Source organism: Sorghum bicolor, chromosome 5 (assembly GCF_000003195.3).
Source record: "Sorghum bicolor cultivar BTx623 chromosome 5, Sorghum_bicolor_NCBIv3, whole genome shotgun sequence".
NCBI classification, from domain to species: Eukaryota; Viridiplantae; Streptophyta; class Magnoliopsida; order Poales; family Poaceae; genus Sorghum; species Sorghum bicolor.
In genome coordinates this window covers 968,322-988,509 of record NC_012874.2, presented here as the reverse complement: position 1 = coordinate 988,509, position 20,188 = coordinate 968,322, and the positions used below count along the sequence as shown (strand labels likewise).

Sequence of the window (20,188 nt, the reverse complement as noted above, 5' to 3'; positions counted from 1 at the left end):
AAGAGAGATCTGCAATGCAAGGCCATTTCTTCCTCTATATCAGGCAGTTGATCTGGGGAATGGAAGATCAAATTTTGTTCTGGATTGATGTATGGACTGGTGAGGACGCTCTGACAGATGGCTTCCCAGCTCCTTTTTCCCACTGCACTCAAGAGGAGGCATCGGTCAGTCAGGCAATCCACTCCAATCTTCAAAACTCTTTTCGTTGCACGAATGTCGGCACCGGCTATCTTGGAGCTCGCTCACGTGACATCGAGATCAATCATTTAGCAAACAAATTTGTCTGAAAATGAAGAGGATCAACGACAATAGCCCTTTAGCTGTGGACCTGGAAAAATTGACACTTCGACTATACATAAACTTCTGGATGCAGGGGGACAACTTTCTGATCCGGCATCTGAATTCGTTTGGCCAAATGCTACACCCAGAAAAAACTGATCATCTCCTGTTCGAATGTGTGGAAGCCGTTGAATTTTGGGAGGCCTTAGGCGTGCAACTACCACAATCAGCAACTCCTTCCTGAAGATCAAAGCCACACCACAGCAGCAGCACAGTATGCTCGTGGCGTTATGTTGCTGGCAGCTATGGAAGCACCGGAATAGAGCTGTTTGCAGGGCTGAGACGATCAACTCCTAATCTCTTGCACAACTGAAGCCAAACAGTGGAAGGCAAGGCTCCCTAGGACACAAAAGCCAGTTGCACATGCTTTGGTGTAGCCTGTTCCAGGAAGCTATACAAATAACATATAGTTCCTAATGCTGTAAATCCTATTCCTTCTTATACGCTGAAATCTGGAAAGTCATGTAGGCTGCCAAGCCAATGCTGTAAGACCTATTGCAGTATTGCCTTAATCTAGCACCCCTCCCCCCAACACACACCCACCCACACCCACACACACACACACACACTACCCCACCCCTGAAATCTAGAAAAAAAATTGACGTGCACTGACAGGGCACCATATCCCTCGATTGTTTGTTCAAACAAAGGAGGCCACATATCATGGTCAGTAAATTAGATCAGGAGACAGATATAACCACTCCAGAAATTTACATGTCACTTGAAGATGTATCAGCACAGTTGAGGATTCAAGTCTTTTAACATAATGCTTATTGGCAGGCTCCTAGTTCACCTTCCTAGTCACCTGTTCTTCAGTCCTTCATTTTCGCCGACAGGTGCCAAACGAAGCTCAATGCTGTTTCAAAATCCAATTATTGGTTCTTTTCTAAACAATGGAATAAATAAAGTTCCATTATCAGAATCAAATTTTGAAGATCATTCAATCCAAAGTTACTTGTGCTGAACCGTGTGACGGCATGAGCTAATGAGCAGCTGCACTTGTTAGTTGTTACGCCGAGGTCCCGTTGCCCCAAACGAGGTCCCTTGAGATGGTTGACATCTCCACACCTCTCGAGGGTCCACTGCCCGGTGACGCCAGATACACCAAAAACATTCAGCGAAGTGTTGGGAATATGCCTACGGATGGAGCTGTTGGGTGGGTCAGTGTGCCGGCAGAGCCCCAGTATGGCTGCATCACGGGAGACCACCACAACCCACTCCCCTGTCAATGTGGTAACAGCATTTGGAGAGAATAAAAAAACTTGCACAGTTCAGAACTTGTGGTGAGCAGTGAAATGTAATATAGATTGTTCTGATTGTTAAGCCTATTTGAAGCTTCAGTTTAGTGTCTCCCGTATTTGCACGAGGAGATGAGGACATTAGCTGGTACCAATGTGTTCTTGGGGGAAGAAGGTTAAGAATGAGATTTGCAGATTACCAATGTGTTCTTGGACAATCTTATTCAAGTAGGAGACAGCACTCATTCAACTGATCCGGGCTCTCTCCACCACCCTGGACAGAATTACAGGTTTTGATAAGATCTTCAAATGGGGTACAGATGTATAGATATAGATTTAGCATTGCTGTAAGTGGCTAAGAGGAAATTTTGTGTTGTTTTGAACACATCCTGTTCAGTTTTAACTAGCAACAGCAGGTTGAAAGCAGCGCTAATAGTCCCGCATGGCTTCAGTCAATTCAAGATCTGAAATAAACAGAAGCCACTGTGACTTGTAAAACAGAGGATGAACAAGACTGAAAACGCACAATGACAAGTGTTGCGGTTCCATGCAATTCTACAACTGAAATATGGTACAGTATAGTAGCTGTACAACTCGGCTGTTACCATTCCAATCTGGACAAAAAGCAGCAAACTTACGGGCAGTTCTTGATTTCTGCTGTCAGGATCAGAACCCTCGGTGACTTTGAAGATATCAAAGCCCCTGAAAGAATCTGGACTCTTAGCCACAGCATCATCCCACTTGAGGCCAACTTGAGGCTGCGCCTCATTCATCATCACCTGAGACAGACAAATTGTTGTTGACGCTTGAGAGGGGAACAGATACAAAATGTAGTGTACGTATTCTACTTTTTTTTTGAAATATATATATATATATATATATATATATATATATATATATATATATATATATATATATATATATATATATATAGGGAAATTCCTTTGTACACGTACGTGTAGTTACTCTCATCTTCATAAACTACATTGTGTATGTATTCATACTTGTTTATCAGTTTGAGTATGTTTATATACTCATATTAAGATACTCAGGATCTTACCACGCGAAAATTTTTCAAAAAAAATTATATTTTAAATATATTACTAAAATGCCACTACTATATTATATACAATAAGTATAACCATATACTCTATGTATGTATGCATACTTAACATACATATCACTCTAGATGGTCTAGTATGATCATATACTTTGTCTATATATATTTCGTCCGGTCATATACACCTTAAATCTAGAGATACATAGATAAGAGTAACTACACGCGCGTGTAAAAGAAACGCGCAGGGAGCACTTACATTTGATACACCACAAGCTTTTGCTATGATCTCTGCAGTCTCAACAGCTCGCTACAAATCAGAAGAGTAGAAAGCAGCAGGCTTGGCTTCTCTTGACAGCCGCGGGGGGGGGGGGACCTTACAAGGTTCATCATCAGTTTTTGGCCAGAAATATAGTGCCAGTGCTAGAGCTGGGATTGGGAATGTTCACATTGTGCTAACAGTGGAGGAAGATAGCCAAGCTATATTATAGAATCACATGAATGATTAAGAGGTACATATGATCGATTATATGGCTGGGAGTGCAGGGTTTCTTCGCAAATTATGCAATAATAAAAGGTAGACTACAGTGTTACTCATTAATTTGTAAACTGAATCCTGCTGAAGCTAACTAGGATTGGCCACAGGATCATTTTTACCTGTTGATAAACTTGATGCTGAAGTACGCCAACAAGAGGCATTTCTCTAATTCAAAACATACCACAAAGCATGGCAAAAAAAAACATGAGCCACAATAGTTACTCCAACAAATCCACATGGCACATAAAGATGATCAGCCCAATTGAAAACTGAATTCATTTTCTGACATAACATTCATTTCTTAGCTTCATTGAGGAAATGATACTTTTCAGGCAGGGACTTTGCTTGGTGTTCCTCCCTCGAGAAAAGCGATATAAGCATGGAAGTAGTGGAAGCCTCAAGTGAGAAGTTCTTCTCATCAATTTTGGAGAGGTAAGCCCCAGCCCTGCTTATATCACCTCTAAGCAACAGCCTTCTAACTAGAAAATTTAGCATAAGTGAGTTTGGGGCACAGCCACTCTTTTCCATTTCTGAAAACATACCGTCAAACTCCTCTAGCGACCCTTCTTCAATAAGGTTTTCTGCAATCAAGCGGTAGGTCGTAACATCTGGAACCAAACCATTAGCAGAGATAGTAGCAAACAAATTCATGGCATCTTCCTTTCTGCCATCTTTGAGCAAAGCACCAATCATGATGTTGAAAGTAATAATGTCAACTTGAAGATCCTTAGAACACAGGCTCTGAAACATTTTCAATGCTTCATCAACACAATTATTTTTGGACAGACCATTTAGAATTATGTTGTATGTGTAAATGCTCCATTGTTTTCCACTTGTGATCATATTGAGATAGAGTTCCTTTGCTTCAGAAAACCTCCTGGTTTTAAACAATCCATGAAGTATTGTATTATAAGTCACAACTACAGGCGTAATGCCATTGCTCAGCATTTCTTGAAAAACACTATATGCATCATCTATCCTGCCATCTCTACAGTAGCCATGAAGCAAAGTATTATAAGTGCATTCATTAGGTTTCAAGCCAACTGAGAGCATAATATCAAGTAACTTTGATGCTTCATCAGTTTTACCAACTAAGCAATGGCCACGTATTAATGCATTATATGAGATAATATCAGGCCTTGTGCCCACACGTTCCATCAAGTCGATGAGCCTCTGAGCTTTCATCACCCGTCCTTCTGTGCATAAGTTACACATTATTGTGTTGAAGAACACGACATTGGGATGAATTCCTTGATTCACCATTTCAAAAAATAATTCCCCAGCTTTCTCCCATTTGTCAATGGTGCAGAGTCCATAAACTAGGGAAGTAAAAACAACAATGTTAGGAGCCACTCCTTCATTAATCATCTGATTGAATTTCAGCTCAGCGTCATCCACCCTGCCTAACTTGCATAGTGCATCTATTAGTGTTGCATAATTGACTACATTAGGACTCAATCCCTGCTGCCTCATTTTGTTAAATATATCCATTGCCTCGCCTATCATTGCCTTTTTAGCAAATGCGCAGAACACTATGTTGAAGATGTAATGGTTAGGTGAAATACCATTTCCTACCATCAAATCTAGGAAACTATGCATTTCAGAAAGAGCACCTTTGGTAGCATATCCATGAAGTATAATGCCATAGATACTTACATCAGGTTTTATGCCCTTCCTAATCATAGAATCAAAAAGCTTCCTGGCTTCTGTGCATTTTCCCTTCTTGCATAGATAGTCCAGCAGTAAACCATAAGTAAAACAATCTGGCTCAAGACCATGTGCAGACATTTCTTTGAGCATTCGAACCACCTCTTTCCACTGTCCTATAGAGAGATATCCATGGATCAGACATGTGTACGTCACAATGTTGGGCCTTACACCTTTATCAATCATCTGCTGAAATACACCCTCGGCCCTGTCAACCACTTGAGCTTTGCACAGGCCATCAATTACTATGGTGTATGTCACAACATTCGGTGGAATCCCCTGATCCGTCATGTCAAGAAACAGGTTGTAAGCTTTGTCCACTTGACCCTCAGTAAAGAAACCATTGATGACAGTGTTGTAGGACACCAAATTTGGTGGGCAGCTTCTAACTTGACCATCAGCCATCATGTGGAGCAGCTCAAGTGCCTCCTCAGCTCTGTTTTCATCGCAGAAACCCTTGAGAAGTGTATTGTACGATACTACATTCGGCGTGCAGCCAAGCTCAGACATTCGTCGGAGCAAAACGCCCATGGCCTCGCCCACCCTCTTTGCGTCACAGAGGCCCTTGAGCAGTCGATTGACGACTACTACATCATTCACCCTCCAGCCCGTCTTAAGGATGAGGCCAAAGGCGGCGAAGCCATGCTCCAGACGGCCCATGCGGCAGAAGCAGCCGACGAGGATGCTGTAGGTGAAAACATCCGGAGCCACCTTGCTGCAGCAGTCACGGATCATCCGGTTGAAGCAGGAGACGACGAGCTCTGAGGTGGAGGATGATCCCCGGCGCGAGGCACTGGAGACGGCGGCGAGGAGCTGGTTGAAGGCGATGATCGAGGCAGGCCTAGCGTGGTGGAGAAATTCGTCGAACAGCTTGAGTGCGTCGTCGACGCTGAGGCTTCCTGCGCGGGCGCGGGCGCCGATGATGCGCTCCAGCTCCAAGCACCGGTCGCTGACGGCGGTGCTCACGCGGCGCGACATGTCGATGGCCGACGGGGCGCGGCTACGGGCCCGGCGGGCGACGAGAGGCACGGACGGCGCCGCCGCGTCAGTCTCTGGATCGGGGAAGCAGAGAAGCAGCAGCCCAGTGAGGTGGGCGAGGAGTAGGGGGGGAAGAACAGCAGCCGCAGCGCGCGTTCTCTCAGAAAACGTTTTTTTTATACTTTTAATTTTTTTATTATTTAAATCAATAGTGATATTAATCTGATTTAAAAAGTTTTTACAGATCTTCATGCCTCGTTTAGTTCGCCCCAAAATCTAAAATTTTCATGACTTTTCATTATATCGAATCTTGCGGCACATTTATAGTGTATTAAATATAAATAAAAAAATAACTAATTACATAGTTTGTCTATAATTTACGAGACGAATTTTTTGAGGCTGGTCTATGTTTGGACAATAATTGTCAAATACAAACGAAAGTGTTTATGTCAAAATCAAAAAAAAATGGATCTAAACAAAGCCTAAGTTTTTACAAAGCCTATTCGGTCTTTTATCTTCACCACAGTAAACGAAGCTGAATGCTCTTTCAAAATCCAACTCAACATTTAAATCTGATGTAAAAAAAAAACTCAACATTTAAATCAATTTTAGCTCCAATTTTTACTTCTTTCCAAGGAAACAAAACGTTGGGTTAAAGTTCCAATATCAGAATCATTTTTGAAAGACGATTGAATCCAAAATTATTCGTTCTGCACTTTATGACTGCACGAGCTAATGAGCAGCTGAACTGAACTTATTATTAGGCGGATGCCCCGTCGCCCCCAAATGAGTTGTCTAGAAAGATGGCTGCAGCGTGGGAGACCACCACAGCCCGCTCCCCTGTCAATGTAGTAATACCAGCATTAGGTCATAATCCAAACACTTGAGAGTTGAGAACTTGTAGTGAGCAGATATTCAGAGGGAGCAGTGAAATGTAACACCGACTGTTCTGATCGTTAAGCCTGTAGGAAGCTTCAGTTTAGTGTTTCCCATTCCCATATATACTGGACATAAGGAGATGAGGACATCTGCAGATTACCAATGTGTTTTTGGGTAATCTTAGGCCTTGTTTAGTTCCAAAATTTTTTCAAGATTCTTCATCACATCGAATCTTACGGCACATGCATGATGCATTAAATATATATGAAAACAAAAACTAATTGCACAGTTTATCTGTAAATCGTAAGATGAATCTTTTAAGCCTAGTTACTTCATGATTGGACAATGTTTGTCAAATAAAAACGAAAATACTACAGTATCGAAATCCAAAAATTTTTGCGAACTGAACCAAGCCTTAGGCCTTGTTTAGTTCTAAAAAATTTTGCCAAAAATTTTAGATTCCCCGTTAGATCGAATCTTGCGACACATGCATGGAGTATTAAATAAAGATGAAAACAAAAACTAATTATATAATTTACCTATAATTTGTGAGACGAATCTTTTGAGCCTAATACAAACGAAAGTGCTACAGTACCCGAAATCCTAAAATTTTGCCAACTGAACGAGCAAGAAGGAGACGCAGCGCTCATTCAGCTGATTCAGGTTCTCTCCACTACCATGAACATCTTGATAAGACCTTCAACGCAAGGATTCCCCTCAAAAAAAAAAAGAAGGAGAAGGAGAAGATATGTGCAACCGGCTTGCAAGAACTTCGAACGAATTGCTGTGTGTGAGCCTTCAACGCGCGTCTCAATTGTTTGCAGGTTGCTTGTCTCTCCTACAACTTGCTATTGCTACCAAAGAAGCCAGGAGCGATGTCACCGGACTGTTTCAGACCAATCTTTGCAGTGTCAAAATCATCTCCAAAATTCTCACCACAAGGCTGCAGCAAGAAATTTCAACTTTTATAGGGAACATATATATACCAATCAGGTTTCATCAAAGGCCGTTCCATTACTGACACCTTCTTTGTCTATGCAACCGAACTGGTACAATGCTGCCACAAGAGAAAAGTACCCACTTAAAGCTTGATTTCGCAAAAGCATTCGACACAGTGAATTGGGACAGCCTCAACAAAATCTTGCAGGCCAGGGGTTTTGCTGATCGATCGATGGTGAAGCTGGGTCCAAAACCTGCTGTCCTCATCCAGAACTGCTATCCTGGTTAACGGATGCCTAGGGCCATGGTTCACCTATCAAAGAGGATTGAGGCAGCGACTTAAAGTTTGACTTTCCATTTCCCAGCGGTGCCAACATGGATTAGAGCTTTTTACTTGGCCCTAAAAAAATGTCTTTTTCTTCTATGACTTTTTTTTTCTAAACTTAGGTCTTGTTTAGTTTACGAAAAGAAAAGTTTTTGGATACTGTAGCATATTTGTAACTATAACAATTAGTATCTAATCATGGACCAATTATCCTTAAAAGATTCATCTTGCAAAATATATATAAACTATGCAATTAGTTATTTTTAATCTGTATTTAATGCTCTATATATGTGTCTAAATATTAAATGTGATGGGACGAAAGTTTTTGGGTGAGAACTAAACAAGACCTTAGCTGTATGGCCTCAAAATAAAAAATTTCTTCCTCTTCCGTCTATTTTTGGCACTTGATAGTATTAAGTCAAGGGTAAAATAACCACTTTACCTCTGGCAGAAAAAGATAAAATACAAAAATATATTTTTTTTGCTTTGAAAAATAAATTATTTTGCTTTGGAAGAAAATTTAAACATATATATATTATTTTTCTTTGAAAAATAAATTATTGTGCTTTGTAAAATAATATTACTCGAAATGTACAAATAAAACTCAGTATTTTATTTTTTCTGTCAAGGATAAAATAATTATTTTACCTTTGACTTAACATCCTCAAGTGTCAAAACGGACGGAAGGCCATAGAAGGAAGAAAATTTCGTTTTGAGGCTATATAGGTAAGTTTGAAAAAAAGAGACTATAGAAGGAAGAGACATTTTTTCTAGGATCATACAGGTAAAAAATTCCATGGAGCATGGATTAAGGTACATATTTGTAGCTTAAATAACAATGTTGTTTGGGAACTTAGCTCGGCATTCAAATACAATCTCTTCAATAAGAACCGTCGATTTGGACTAACATAGCTCGGTTGTCTTGGACCAAAATGTAATTTTTTTATTGGATTGGAGTTGATCAAGTTTATAGTTTTATCGAACAGAATCACTATACAAACGGTTTAAAAGGGTTTGCAGAGACAAGCGCATCACCCCCCTTTATACACATGTTTTTACAAATGTAGACAATTATGGAGAGGTGGATAATGAACCGTCTCTAAAAATCTATTTCTAGAGACAAATAAAACTCTAGCAGCCTCAAAGATTGATTTTAAGAGGTGTAAGTTCCTAGCCATCTCTAGAAGAAAAATAGAGACGGCTATATTTTCTAGCAACGTCCGAAGCAATTTTAATTTTTTTATAATTCTCACTTGTCGATGAAAGATGGTCGACAGTTGTCGGCGTCTAGACTCGTGGTCTAGACACAAACGAGTATAAGTTTGCGTGACTACCCAAGCTTGGATGGTGATGCAAGTGAAACACGGAGGGTTTATACTGGTTCGGGCCTGGAATGCCCTACGTCCAGTGAGATCGGGGGTCTGTATAGCCTTGCACCCAAAGGTGCTTGTAGTAGGGGGGGTACAAGCAGGTTGCGAGAGAGGGCTAAGTCCCAGGTCTCGACTTTGTGGTGGACAGAGTGCTGGTCGCTGCTCTGTGAATGAGCACGGTGGTCGTGTGTTGTGTATATGGGTGAACTTCGTGAACCTGTCCCGGTTGTGAGCCCTGGCTCCCCTTTTATAGCTTCAAGGGAAGGCAGGTATTTATATGCGTGATGGGTGATTTTCCTCTGGTGAGCGGTGAAGCCACAGTCCTGACCCTGTAGAAGCTTGCCCATCTCATCCTTGAGGGATGGCTGGCAGCATTGCTGCTTCTGTGGAGAGTTACCGAGCCCTGTAGGAGTCATGGGGGTCGGATCGGGGGTATTGCTGATCATCCTGTCAATAGTGGGAGAAGACAGCTAACAGTGACGCTGATTATCCTTCCCCATTCCTCTTTTACTGTGAGGCTGTACTCCACAGTGAAAGAGGTAAGGTTGCATAGTGGAAAAGGTAAGGCCACAGTGGCCAGGGTGGTTGGAATAGTCGCCACCCTGCCCTGCTGTGGTATGGGAGTCACCGCGCCTGTCACGTCGTGGGTACGGGCGCCGTGCGTTGAAAGTCTTGCTGATCCGGTGGAGCGGCGTCCGGCGCCCGAGCCCTAAAGGGGTCGGGCGAGGCGGAATTTACGCCCGAGGCCGAGGGGATCGGGCGAGGCGGTGTCTGCGTCCGAGGCCCTGAGGGGTCGGGCGAGACGGAACTTGCGTCCGAGGCCCTGAGGGGTCGGGCGAGTCGTGGTTTGGTCCTGAGGCCTAGGAGTCAGATGAGCTGGGGCCCGTGCCCTGGTGATTGTGGTTAATTTGCTTTGTCCTTTGCGTTTTTTATTGCTCTGATTTGGGTATCCCTTTTTTTACTGCGCAAACTTCTCGGAGTTCGCGCTTCCTCTGACTCGCAGTGAGGCGAGCCGCACGTCCCCCAAAGATCAAGAGGCAGTTCTTGATCTTGGGGAAGCCTTCCCCCTGAGGGTCATCGTCCTTAGGGGGCTCTTCAGCGCCCTCCTTGGTGATGATGTCGGTATAGTACCGACGGAGGACAGTGCACTCCTCAAGGGTGTGCTTGGTTGGTCCCCTGTGATAAGGGCACGGCTTCTTCAACATTTCGTCGAAGAGACCGGGGCCAGCAGGAGCCCGCTTGGGGTTCTTGCGATCTGCCGCGGTGACTAAGTTGTCGTCCGACTGACCCTGCTTCCCCTTGCGACCCTTCTTTTTTTTCTTGGGGTCGAGTGAGCCCGAGGCCTCGGTGGCCTCGGCCTTCTGTTTCCCCTTGGCTGCGCCGTCGGAGAAAATGGCGCCAACTGCCTCTTCGCCCGAGGCAAAGTTGGTGGCGATGTCGAGCAGCTGGCTAGTGCTCGTGGGGGTCTTGCGTCCGAGCTCGTGTACGAGCTCCTTGCAGGTGGTGCCGGAAATGAAGGCTCCGATGACGTCGGAGTCCGTGATGTTGGTGAGCTCGGTGCACTGCTTGGAGAATCGCTTGATGAAGTCTCGGAGGGACTCATCGGGCTTCTGCCGGCAACTCCTGAGGTCCCAGGAGTTCCCAGGGCGCACGTAAGTGCCCTGGAAATTCCCGACGAAGATCTTGACGAGGTCGGCCCAGTCGTGGATCATGCGGTCAGGAAGGTGCTCGAGCCATGCTCTAGCTGTATCGGCCAGATGCAGTGGGAGGTTGCGGATGATGAGTAGGTCATCGTCCGCTCCGCCAAGCTGACATGCTAGGCGGTAATCCGCCAGCCAGAGCTCGGGGTTTGTCTCCCCTGAGTACTTGGTGAGGTTGGCGGGCTGTCGGAATCGCGCCAGGAACTTGGCCCTGCGTATGACCTCGCTGAAGACGCGGGGGCCTGGTGGCTCCGGCGACGTGCTACGGTCGTGGTCTGGGTCATATCTTCCGCCTCGGCGTGGTCGATAGCGTCGAGACTCAGCCTCGTCCCTGTCACGCCGTCTGGCCTCGAGAGTGGCCCGAACGTCCGCGTCAGCCCCGACGCGCTCGTGGACAGATGGGGCCCTGTTGCCCCCTTGCCGGTCGGGAGGCGGCGGACCCTGCACAGTCGGTGCCTTGTTAGGAGGGGGTCGGTCCTCTTGACGTCTCGTGCCGTGGGATTGTGACGCAGAACTCTCCGCGTTTTGCACCACGGCCTGCTCCAGGAGACCACGTAGTCCCTGGCGCACTCTCCTTCCTTCAGAAGTCGACGGCTCGGGCATCGCCCTGAGGAGGAGTGCAGCGGCCATTACATTCTGGGTGGCCGTGCTGAAGATCGGGGTGTCACCTCCTGCGTCCTCGACGATACGGCGGTTGACGTCTCGGGCGCGGCGTCTAGCCTCACCCCCGTCTCTGCGGCCGGATGGGTCTCGGACCAGGGCCTCGCGGAGTTGGCGGAGGCGTGCGCGTTCTTCTTCGAGCCTGGCCTCCAGCTCATTGAGCTGCTCGAGGTCAGGGCGGTGTCCTCCAACGGGGGCTGATGCTACCCTACGGGCTCCAGGATCGGTCTCGGGAGTAGGGTTGGGAGGTGGGGTTGCATTCTCCTGCCTAGAGGGTCCTGCGCCCCCCTGGGCGTTATGCGGCGTCCCTCCGACTTCCAGGTTGAAGCATTCTCGTGACGGGTCATAGCTCTCGTCGTCGGAGTCGGAGTAGCCGAGACAGTAGTTGCTGGCCTCCAAGAAGCGCATGAAGGTCTCCGGATCGCCACACCCGGAAAAGTCAGCGCCGGTCCACTCGTCATCGCCTGAGGTGGGATCCTCTGGGTACGACGAAACGGGCGGTGTGGAGATGAGGTCCAGGGTAGATCTTAAGTGGTGCCCTGGAAGATCCGCGTACGCACTTAACAAAGTGCTCACGGAAGAGGCGTAGGTGGCGGCTGCGTTCCTGAGCCCGAAAGGGAACTCGGGAGGTGCCGCTGTATCTCCTCCATCCATAGGTGGAGGAGGACGGGATGTTGAGGCCCCTTTGTCCCCCTCCTGAGGGACGGGCGCGGGCCGTGCCTTCCCCTTCCACCGGGGCGGGACAGGAGGTCGCGATGATCCCCTATTGGTCCAGGGAGCGGAGCTTGATGCCCCGCGAGCCCTTCCTCTGGCGCCTGTCGGGCCGGAGGAACGGGCGATCTGGTGAGGAATATGCGGGGGGAGGGCCGGACGGACCGTGGCCTCAGTGGTAGGGTCAGAGATCCTGGATCTCTGACGCCCCCGCCGGGTGCCCCCCGCACGGTGTCTCGAGCGGCTCCCACGCGCTGACTGTGGTGGGATCGGCTCGGGGCGAGGCTCGACATCACCACGTGGCGGGAGGAGGACCATGTCATAGCCGGAGCCGAGGGACATGAACTCCAAACTCCCGAACATCATGATGGTGCCGCGGCGGAGTAGGTGAAATCCGTCTGCCATCCAAGCCTTCCCAGTAGGGATAGGTGAATGTCACGCAGAAGGCCCCTACCTGGTGCGCCAACTGTCGGCGTCTAGACTCGTGGTCTAGACACAAACGAGTATAAGTTTGCGTGACTACCCAAGCCTGGATGGTGATGCAAGTGAGACACGGAGGGTTTATACTGGTTCGGGCCTGGAATGCCCTACGTCCAGTGAGATCGGGGGTCTGTATAGCCTTGCACCCAAAGGTGCTTGTAGTAGGGGGGTACAAGCAGGTTGCAATAGAGGGCTAAGTCCCAGGTCTCGACTTTGTGGTGGACAGAGTGCTGGTCGCTGCTCTGTGAATGAGCACGGTGGTCGTGTGTTGTGTATATGGGTGAACTTCGTGAACCTGTCCCGGTTGTGAGCCCTGGCTCCCCTTTTATAGCTTCAAGGGAAGGCAGGTATTTATATGCGTGATGGGTGATTTTCCTCTGGTGAGCGGTGAAGCCACAGTCCTGACCCTGTAGAAGCTTGCCCATCTCATCCTTGAGGGATGGCTGGCAGCATGGCTGCTTCTATGGAGGGTTACCGAGCCCTGTAGGAGTCATGGGGGTCGGATCGGTGGTACTGCTGATCATCCTGTCAATAGTGGGAGAAGACAGCTAACAGTGACGCTGATTATCCTTCTCCATTCCTCTTTTACTGTGACGCTGTACTCCACAGTGAAAGAGGTAAGGTTGCATAGTGGAAAAGGTAAGGCCACAGTGGCCAGGGTGGTTGGAATAGTCGCCACCCTGCCCTGCTGTGGTATGGGAGTCACCGCGCCTGTCACGTCGTGGGTACGGGCGCCGTGCGTTGAAAGTCTTGCTGATCCGGTGGAGCGGCGTCCGGCGCCCGAGCCCTGAAGGGGTCGGGCGAGGCGGAATTTACGCCCGAGGCCGAGGGGATCGAGCGAGACGGTGTTTGCGTCCGAGGCCCTGAGGGGTCGGGCGAGACGGAACTTGCGTCCGAGGCCCTGAGGGGTCGGGCGAGTCGTGGTTTGGTCCTGAGGCCTAGGAGTCAGATGAGCTGGGGCCCGTGCCCTAGTGATTGTGGTTAATTTGCTTTGTCCTTTGCGTTTTTTATTGCTCTGATTTGGGTATCCCTTTTGATGGTACCCAACAACAGTCTACCTAGAGGTATGTCCAAGGCAGTAGATTGTCGGCAGACAGGTGCACAAGCTACGAATTAGATGGTGACATAAGACACAGATAAGAATTTTATGCAGGTTTGGCCGCTGTGAGGGCGTAATACCTATGTCCTACGTCTGATTGTATTGATATGAGTTGTGTTGAGATGATCTGAGGGGGTCCCTTGCCCCACCTTATATAGTTCGGGTGATAAGGTTACCAATCTAGAAACTAATCCTAGTCGGTTACAATTATCATATATAGTCTGATATCAATTTCTATTTTAACTGACTAAAATTTTATCTGATCTCCACGCCTGGCTTCCTTACACAGAACTCCGAGTAGATGGATCAAGCTACGAATCATCTTGTAATGGACCAAACCTCTCGGCACAAGCATAGTCGTAAGGGTATAGAGGTTTATCCCCCCACAGCTAGTCCCCGAGCACTATGTATTGTGATGTAACACGCCGTCTTGAGCTTCTTCGACCAACATAGACGATAGTCGACCACCATTGTCGTCGAGAAAGCAGGTTGTCCGAATAATGCATGGTGCTCTTGAGAAAAAAGATTTTTTTCTGGTGAAGTGTGCCCACTTTGCTTTTCTGAAAAGTGCAAACTTTCAAAAATAAGCATGCACCGTAAGGTAAAGTGTGTCCACTTAGTCCCCGAGCCTGATAGTAGGTGACATAGACACGTGATGTCAGGGTCTAAAATGAAAAATCAGTGTAGAAATTCTAATACTGAGATGCATCACCAGGTGCATCGTATCAATATAGTGCCTGAGCTTGCTGGAAGGCGAAGTATGAGCCTTGTAGCAAGGTCTAAAAATTATAATTGCTCCTCAGTTGTATATGAGTCTAATTCATATGTAACTGAGAAGTTCAGTGAGCGAAGCAAGTCCCGAGCACAACGTAGAGAGTGATTGACGAGTCTCCGAGTACGGTTGGGAATGTAAACGTACTCGGTGGTCGGCACAGTCCCCGAGCACGACGCAAGGACTAGTCGACGAGTCCCCGAGTGTGGTTGAGAACATAAACATGCTAAGTGGTCGGCACAGTCCTCGATCAGAGCATAGAGACTAGTCAATAAGTCCCCGAGCGTGGTTGGGAATGAAAGATGGTCAACAGTTTACCTAGGAGTATGCCCAAGGTAGTAGATTGTCGGTAAACAGGTGCGCAAGTTACGAACTAGATGGTGACGCAAGACACAAACAAGAATTTTCTCCAGGTTCGACCACCGTGAGGGCGTAATACCTACGTACTGTGTCTGATTGTATTGATATGAGTTGTGTTGAGATGATCTTAGGGGGGGGTTCACTTGCCCCACCTTATATAGTCCGGGGGACAAGGTTATAAATCTGGAAACTAATCCTAGTCGGTTACAATTGCCATAGATAGTTCGATATCAATTTCTATTCTAACTGACTAGGATCTTGCTTGATCTTCACGCCTAGCTTCCTTACACGAAACTCCGAGTAGATGGACCAAGCTACGAATCATCTTCTAATGGGCTAAATCTCTCAGCCTAAGTATAGTCATAAGGGTATGGAGGTCTATCCCTCCACATCACTAGATTTTAAAATTCTTTCTCCCTAGTTTGGCAGCCTTGGAGAGAAGTTCTGAGCAAACAGACGATCATGGAGCTAGCTAGAGCAGCCTCGTGGGAGTGAGAGGAGCACATGGGAGTGAGACGATCATATGTGTGTATTGTTATTTTGATTCTTTTGGTTCATCAATTTTGCTATAATATAAATACATATATGGCTATGGCCCATGGGCTATGTGCTATGGACACATGTCGTTTGGCAAACCTAACTTTAGTGAAAGTCCAGAGTAATCCCTTTGGTCATGTTCACACTATTTGACACGATAAACATGTCTTGGTTTTCGAGTTTTAACTTTAGCCACCATTTTCTCGTATTATTAATTGTATATCACCGTTATACAATATGTATGTCCCGAGTATGATATTTTTTGCTTCAAAAAAAGTATGAGATGTTAAAGTTTGTTCATGATAAATATGCATGTCACATGGAAGTTTAGAGACTCTCTTTGGAATGTTTGAATTTTTCTCCTGTTTTTATGTGAAAATGAACTTTATTTCTTTCTTTTGGGGTAAAACTACTATACGACTCATGTGAAATTCACGCATGCCGTAGAAGGCCTAAATATAAATATTTTAAAACTAGTAATGATGACATATATAAAAAAACATAAAGCGTTAATGGGCCTGATTTTTTTTTAACGGCCTTGGAACGGTAATTCACACGGGCGTTAGTGGGCTTTCCGTAGACCATGTATTTAGATGCTCCACTATGACGCTACCAAACGCACACGCTAAGAAAACGCTATGGCATTTTCAAAACATAACTCTTGATGGAGTCATCAATGTCGCACTTTAACTGTTATTTTCTCCTCTTGTATAATTTATGAAAGCAAAACTTTGATAATTAGAAAGCTTTTATAAATATAAATCCAACTTGTGATATACTCTCTCATATATGATTAGATTAATGGGTGACTATAAAGGTATCAAACTTTGACTTTTAAATATGAAAACATGGTTTATATTTCTTGACACCGAGTCTCAAATCAGACGTGCACTATACTGAATTGGAAACATAGCCAAAATAACACACACAAAATTGGTAAGAATTGATTTGGTTGGGGTGCGCCTAGCCCAAGCTATAGTGCAATGCTTGAGCAACGCCCAAGGAACCCAAGTGGCTAAGCCACTATAGTGATTCCTACCCCCACAAAAAATTAGTTCAATATATCATTGTGAGGCGGTGCCTCACAATATCAGATATCAAACTGATAAGAACAGATACTATACTTAACCTTAGCCGAAAGGCCGAGAAAGGTATGAGTTGCATTGGTTGTCCCCGGGTAGTTTTATTGCCTCCGTTGCGTTGCAACTCGTCTCCTTTGGCGGTACGGTACAAAACTAAAATAGGACTAGATTACAAATACTCGTATCATCATTGCTGGGGCGATCAGGATGCAAAGAAACTCATACGGGCGTTGTGGGACTTGATGGCCCATGGACGAGAAGAAACGTACGAGAAGGCCCAACAGAGCCCAATTGTCGCTTTTGTGGCACTTTTTTGTGACGTGTCGTTGCCGAACACGACGTGCGACAGCGTCGTTGGGAGCGCGGCATGCACGCGGCCGATGGACCGTCGGCCGCGGCGGCCACCGCGTCGTCACCAGGGAACTCGCCCAGATCGCCCACGTTGCAATCCTCCGCTCATGCGAGCCGCTCACAAGCTTGAGCAAGCCTGGCCGCCAGGAAACTGACCTTCATCTCGTTTCCCAGGACCAGGAGCTAAGAGAGAGAGAGAGAGAGAAGGAAATTTGCATGCCGCGGGCCAGGCCAAAAACTAGGCCAAGTGAATAGAGTTGCAGCTGGAGAGCCCTTACAAAACATGCATATGCCGTAGGGACGAGGTCTGGTTTCGTGTAACACAGATTCTGCACGTTACGACGTCGACTGAGTATGTAAAGTCCACAACACATTTCTTTAACAAAGAGACAATTTACAAGAGTCACATGAGAAGGTTACTATGCAAAAGCCCGGGGTACAGAAGTGTAGTGATTTCAGTTAGCGACCTGACAAATGGTTTAAAGCGGGAGTGCTTCTCTATAGCTGCAAAAATATTATAAAAAAAAGAGGGGGAAAGTAAGTACAAATGCAACCTGAAAAAACATTACAAAATTTCAAAGTACTAATTCCAATTACGAAGAGTACCTTGAAGCAGAGCCTTCATTCCTTTGCAGAAATCTTCAAGACGACCAAGTACTGGCCTGATGCCACATGATTGGGATACACATAGTTCCATGTAAAGTGACGTTTCAAGTGTCACCAATAGGAGCTGGCATACCTTCTCTGTCTCGGGATTTAGAGTGCTTGACCCATTTGCCTCAAATACTTCGGTGACAATACAAACCACTTGATCCTGAAAAGAGAGATCAAAGATGGATAAATAGAAATTTAATGTCTCATTCATGAGAAGATGGCAGATTTCAACAAGATCCTAATGAAGTGGACCTTAAACTTAAACAGAGTAGAACTGTAGAGTACAGATAAACCAGTTTTCAAGTTTCAAGTCAATAATCCTAAACTAGAACAAGTTTCAAGTCAATAGTCTACAATAAACAGTTTCAAGTAAGAATGAAGTCAAAACTCTGCACACTGCACTATGACTCCTTTGTAGGGCTAGACATCATGTTTGGGACACCTACTTATAACCACTAGCAGTTAGGAACATTCAGTGAAATCTGCACTCAGAGAAGTCAGAAATGAAAAAAAGCAAAAACAATACCTTATAAGAATTAACTGATTACCTATTATAGTGTAAAATCCATGTATTACAAAACTAAACTGGTTTAGCATTTCCTTCACTTCAAAACTACAACTACACATTTGAAACAACTAAAAGCGTCCAAGAGAAAATATATATGTATATATAAGCACAAAGTAGCACTTGTAGAAAGCAACAAGAGGAACAGCAGTTGCCACCTGTAAACCATGAAGAATATCTGGCATGGGAAGCTCAGGAAAATGGGCAAGGTCAAGAAACTCCAGTTCTTCTGCCCTTTTTACTGCTTCTTTTGCTTGACTACAGAGGAACTTCATAATAAGAAAAGCAATCCTGTAAATCTGAACAGCTAATATCTCAGTATAACGAGTTTGCCTTATAGAATCAGAATCTCCTGAACTCTTGTCACTTCTCACCACCAATAAAGCTGCACTGGGAGAAACTGAAACAGCTGCAGTTGACAAAGTACAACTTGCAGCAAATTTGAACCATCCATACTTGCTACAAATGAGTGGTGGTTTCTCATTGAGCGCTACTTCCTCTTTGATAACAGCAGGGCAGAAAAACGATGAGTTCCAGTTAGAGGCATCACCAGTCTTTACACTTCCTTTGCTTATAAATGCTAGCAGGTGGATAATAATCTCTCTTAGTTCTGAATCTACTTCCTTCTTTCCAGTGTCCCGTGGAAAATGATATTTCGCCAAGATACATAGAAGTATGAGAATATTCTCAGTAAGACTAAGGGCTGAAAGTGATGTCTGTGACTTCTGCAACAATGCCCGTTTCTTGCTCTGATGAGTAGCAGCACTCTGTGCAGACAGATATGATGACATCAAAGGCACCTGTCCTGAAAGGAAGCTGATAGTACTGTTTGCGACATTGTTATGAGAAATGTCATCATCCAAACAATGGTTCAGGGACGCAACAATACCGAGACCCAAGCCCCATAGGTTCACATCCTTCACTTGGGTGCTCAAGGAATTTCTCAAACAGGAGTCATCCAGAGACAACTGACTCAAAAGTACCTTCAAGAATGCAAAAATATTGGCAGACTGAAGAACTTTAGCACCATCCTTTGTTCGCCCCAAGGTCAAGAGGAAATTAAGTATAACTTGAGTAGATAATAAATCACCATTCTGGCATTTATGCAGTATAGCCTGGAGATGAAAATGCTTTTGCAGAATAGGCACCCATACATTAGAAGGTATAAATCCCTTCAATATTAGATCCATTGATGCAACAGCAAGATCAGAGCATTCCCTATTCTGTGCCAATTTGCACAGTATAGGTAGCAAGCTCACACTTAAAAGGGCTAATTCGCCAAACATGTTAACATCATTTGGTAGGTCTTTTATGTGAACCTTGCTGTACATGAACTCATATGACGACAAAAGCAGAACAAGAAGTGCCTTCACTGGTTTCTTAAGAGCATGAGCAGATGGCATGAGATCAACAAAAAAAGAAGTGCTGGCAACTGAAGTTTTCATTAGAAGTACAATATCTGGGCAGAGATGGCTTGATTTCTTGTTCTTCTTTTCTTGATGAAATAATATTCGGGCAAGAGTTAGCAATAATTCCACTTGTCCGGACAAGAGAGGAAACAAAACCTCATTTGTGTCAGCTTGAGGAAGCAGTGAATCAACAGCTGACTCGAATGATTTACATGCACATCTAATTGCTGATTGTGTGGCCGCTACTGATATGCCTCCACCAGGTAAGTCCAAGTTTTTGTTAGAAACCTGTAGATGTTCTAAGATTAGCTGCCAAACAAAAATAACAAGTAAATTGCAACTTTCACAGCTCAACTCAACATGGGTAGGTAACCAGTCACCAGTGAATGCACATCATCCCTGACCCCCCCACCCCCCCCACACACACACTTAAGTAAC

General features: G+C 45.4%; 2 protein-coding genes across 2 annotated transcripts in view; both read right to left on the bottom strand.

Moving 5' to 3' along the window:
• Positions 4,292–6,109, bottom strand: LOC110435621 (protein Rf1, mitochondrial-like). The gene is made up of 2 exons (XM_021461362.1): positions 4,829–6,109; positions 4,292–4,491 (listed from the first exon to the last, which is right to left on the bottom strand). Exons 1-2 carry the CDS (start codon positions 6,107–6,109, stop codon positions 4,429–4,431), a joined length of 1,344 nt encoding a protein of 447 aa, XP_021317037.1. The 3' UTR covers positions 4,292–4,428.
• LOC8067606 overlaps positions 17,334–20,188 on the bottom strand; it is a 41,685-nt gene continuing 38,830 nt past the window's right edge. Inside the window, exons 31-33 of the mRNA XM_002448847.2 lie at positions 18,500–20,038; positions 17,729–17,936; positions 17,334–17,626 (exon numbers count right to left, since the gene is read on the bottom strand). Of these exons, the coding sequence (XP_002448892.2) occupies positions 17,526–17,626; positions 17,729–17,936; positions 18,500–20,038 (1,848 nt within the window). The 3' untranslated portion in view covers positions 17,334–17,525. The remainder of the gene's footprint in view (positions 17,627–17,728; positions 17,937–18,499; positions 20,039–20,188) is intronic.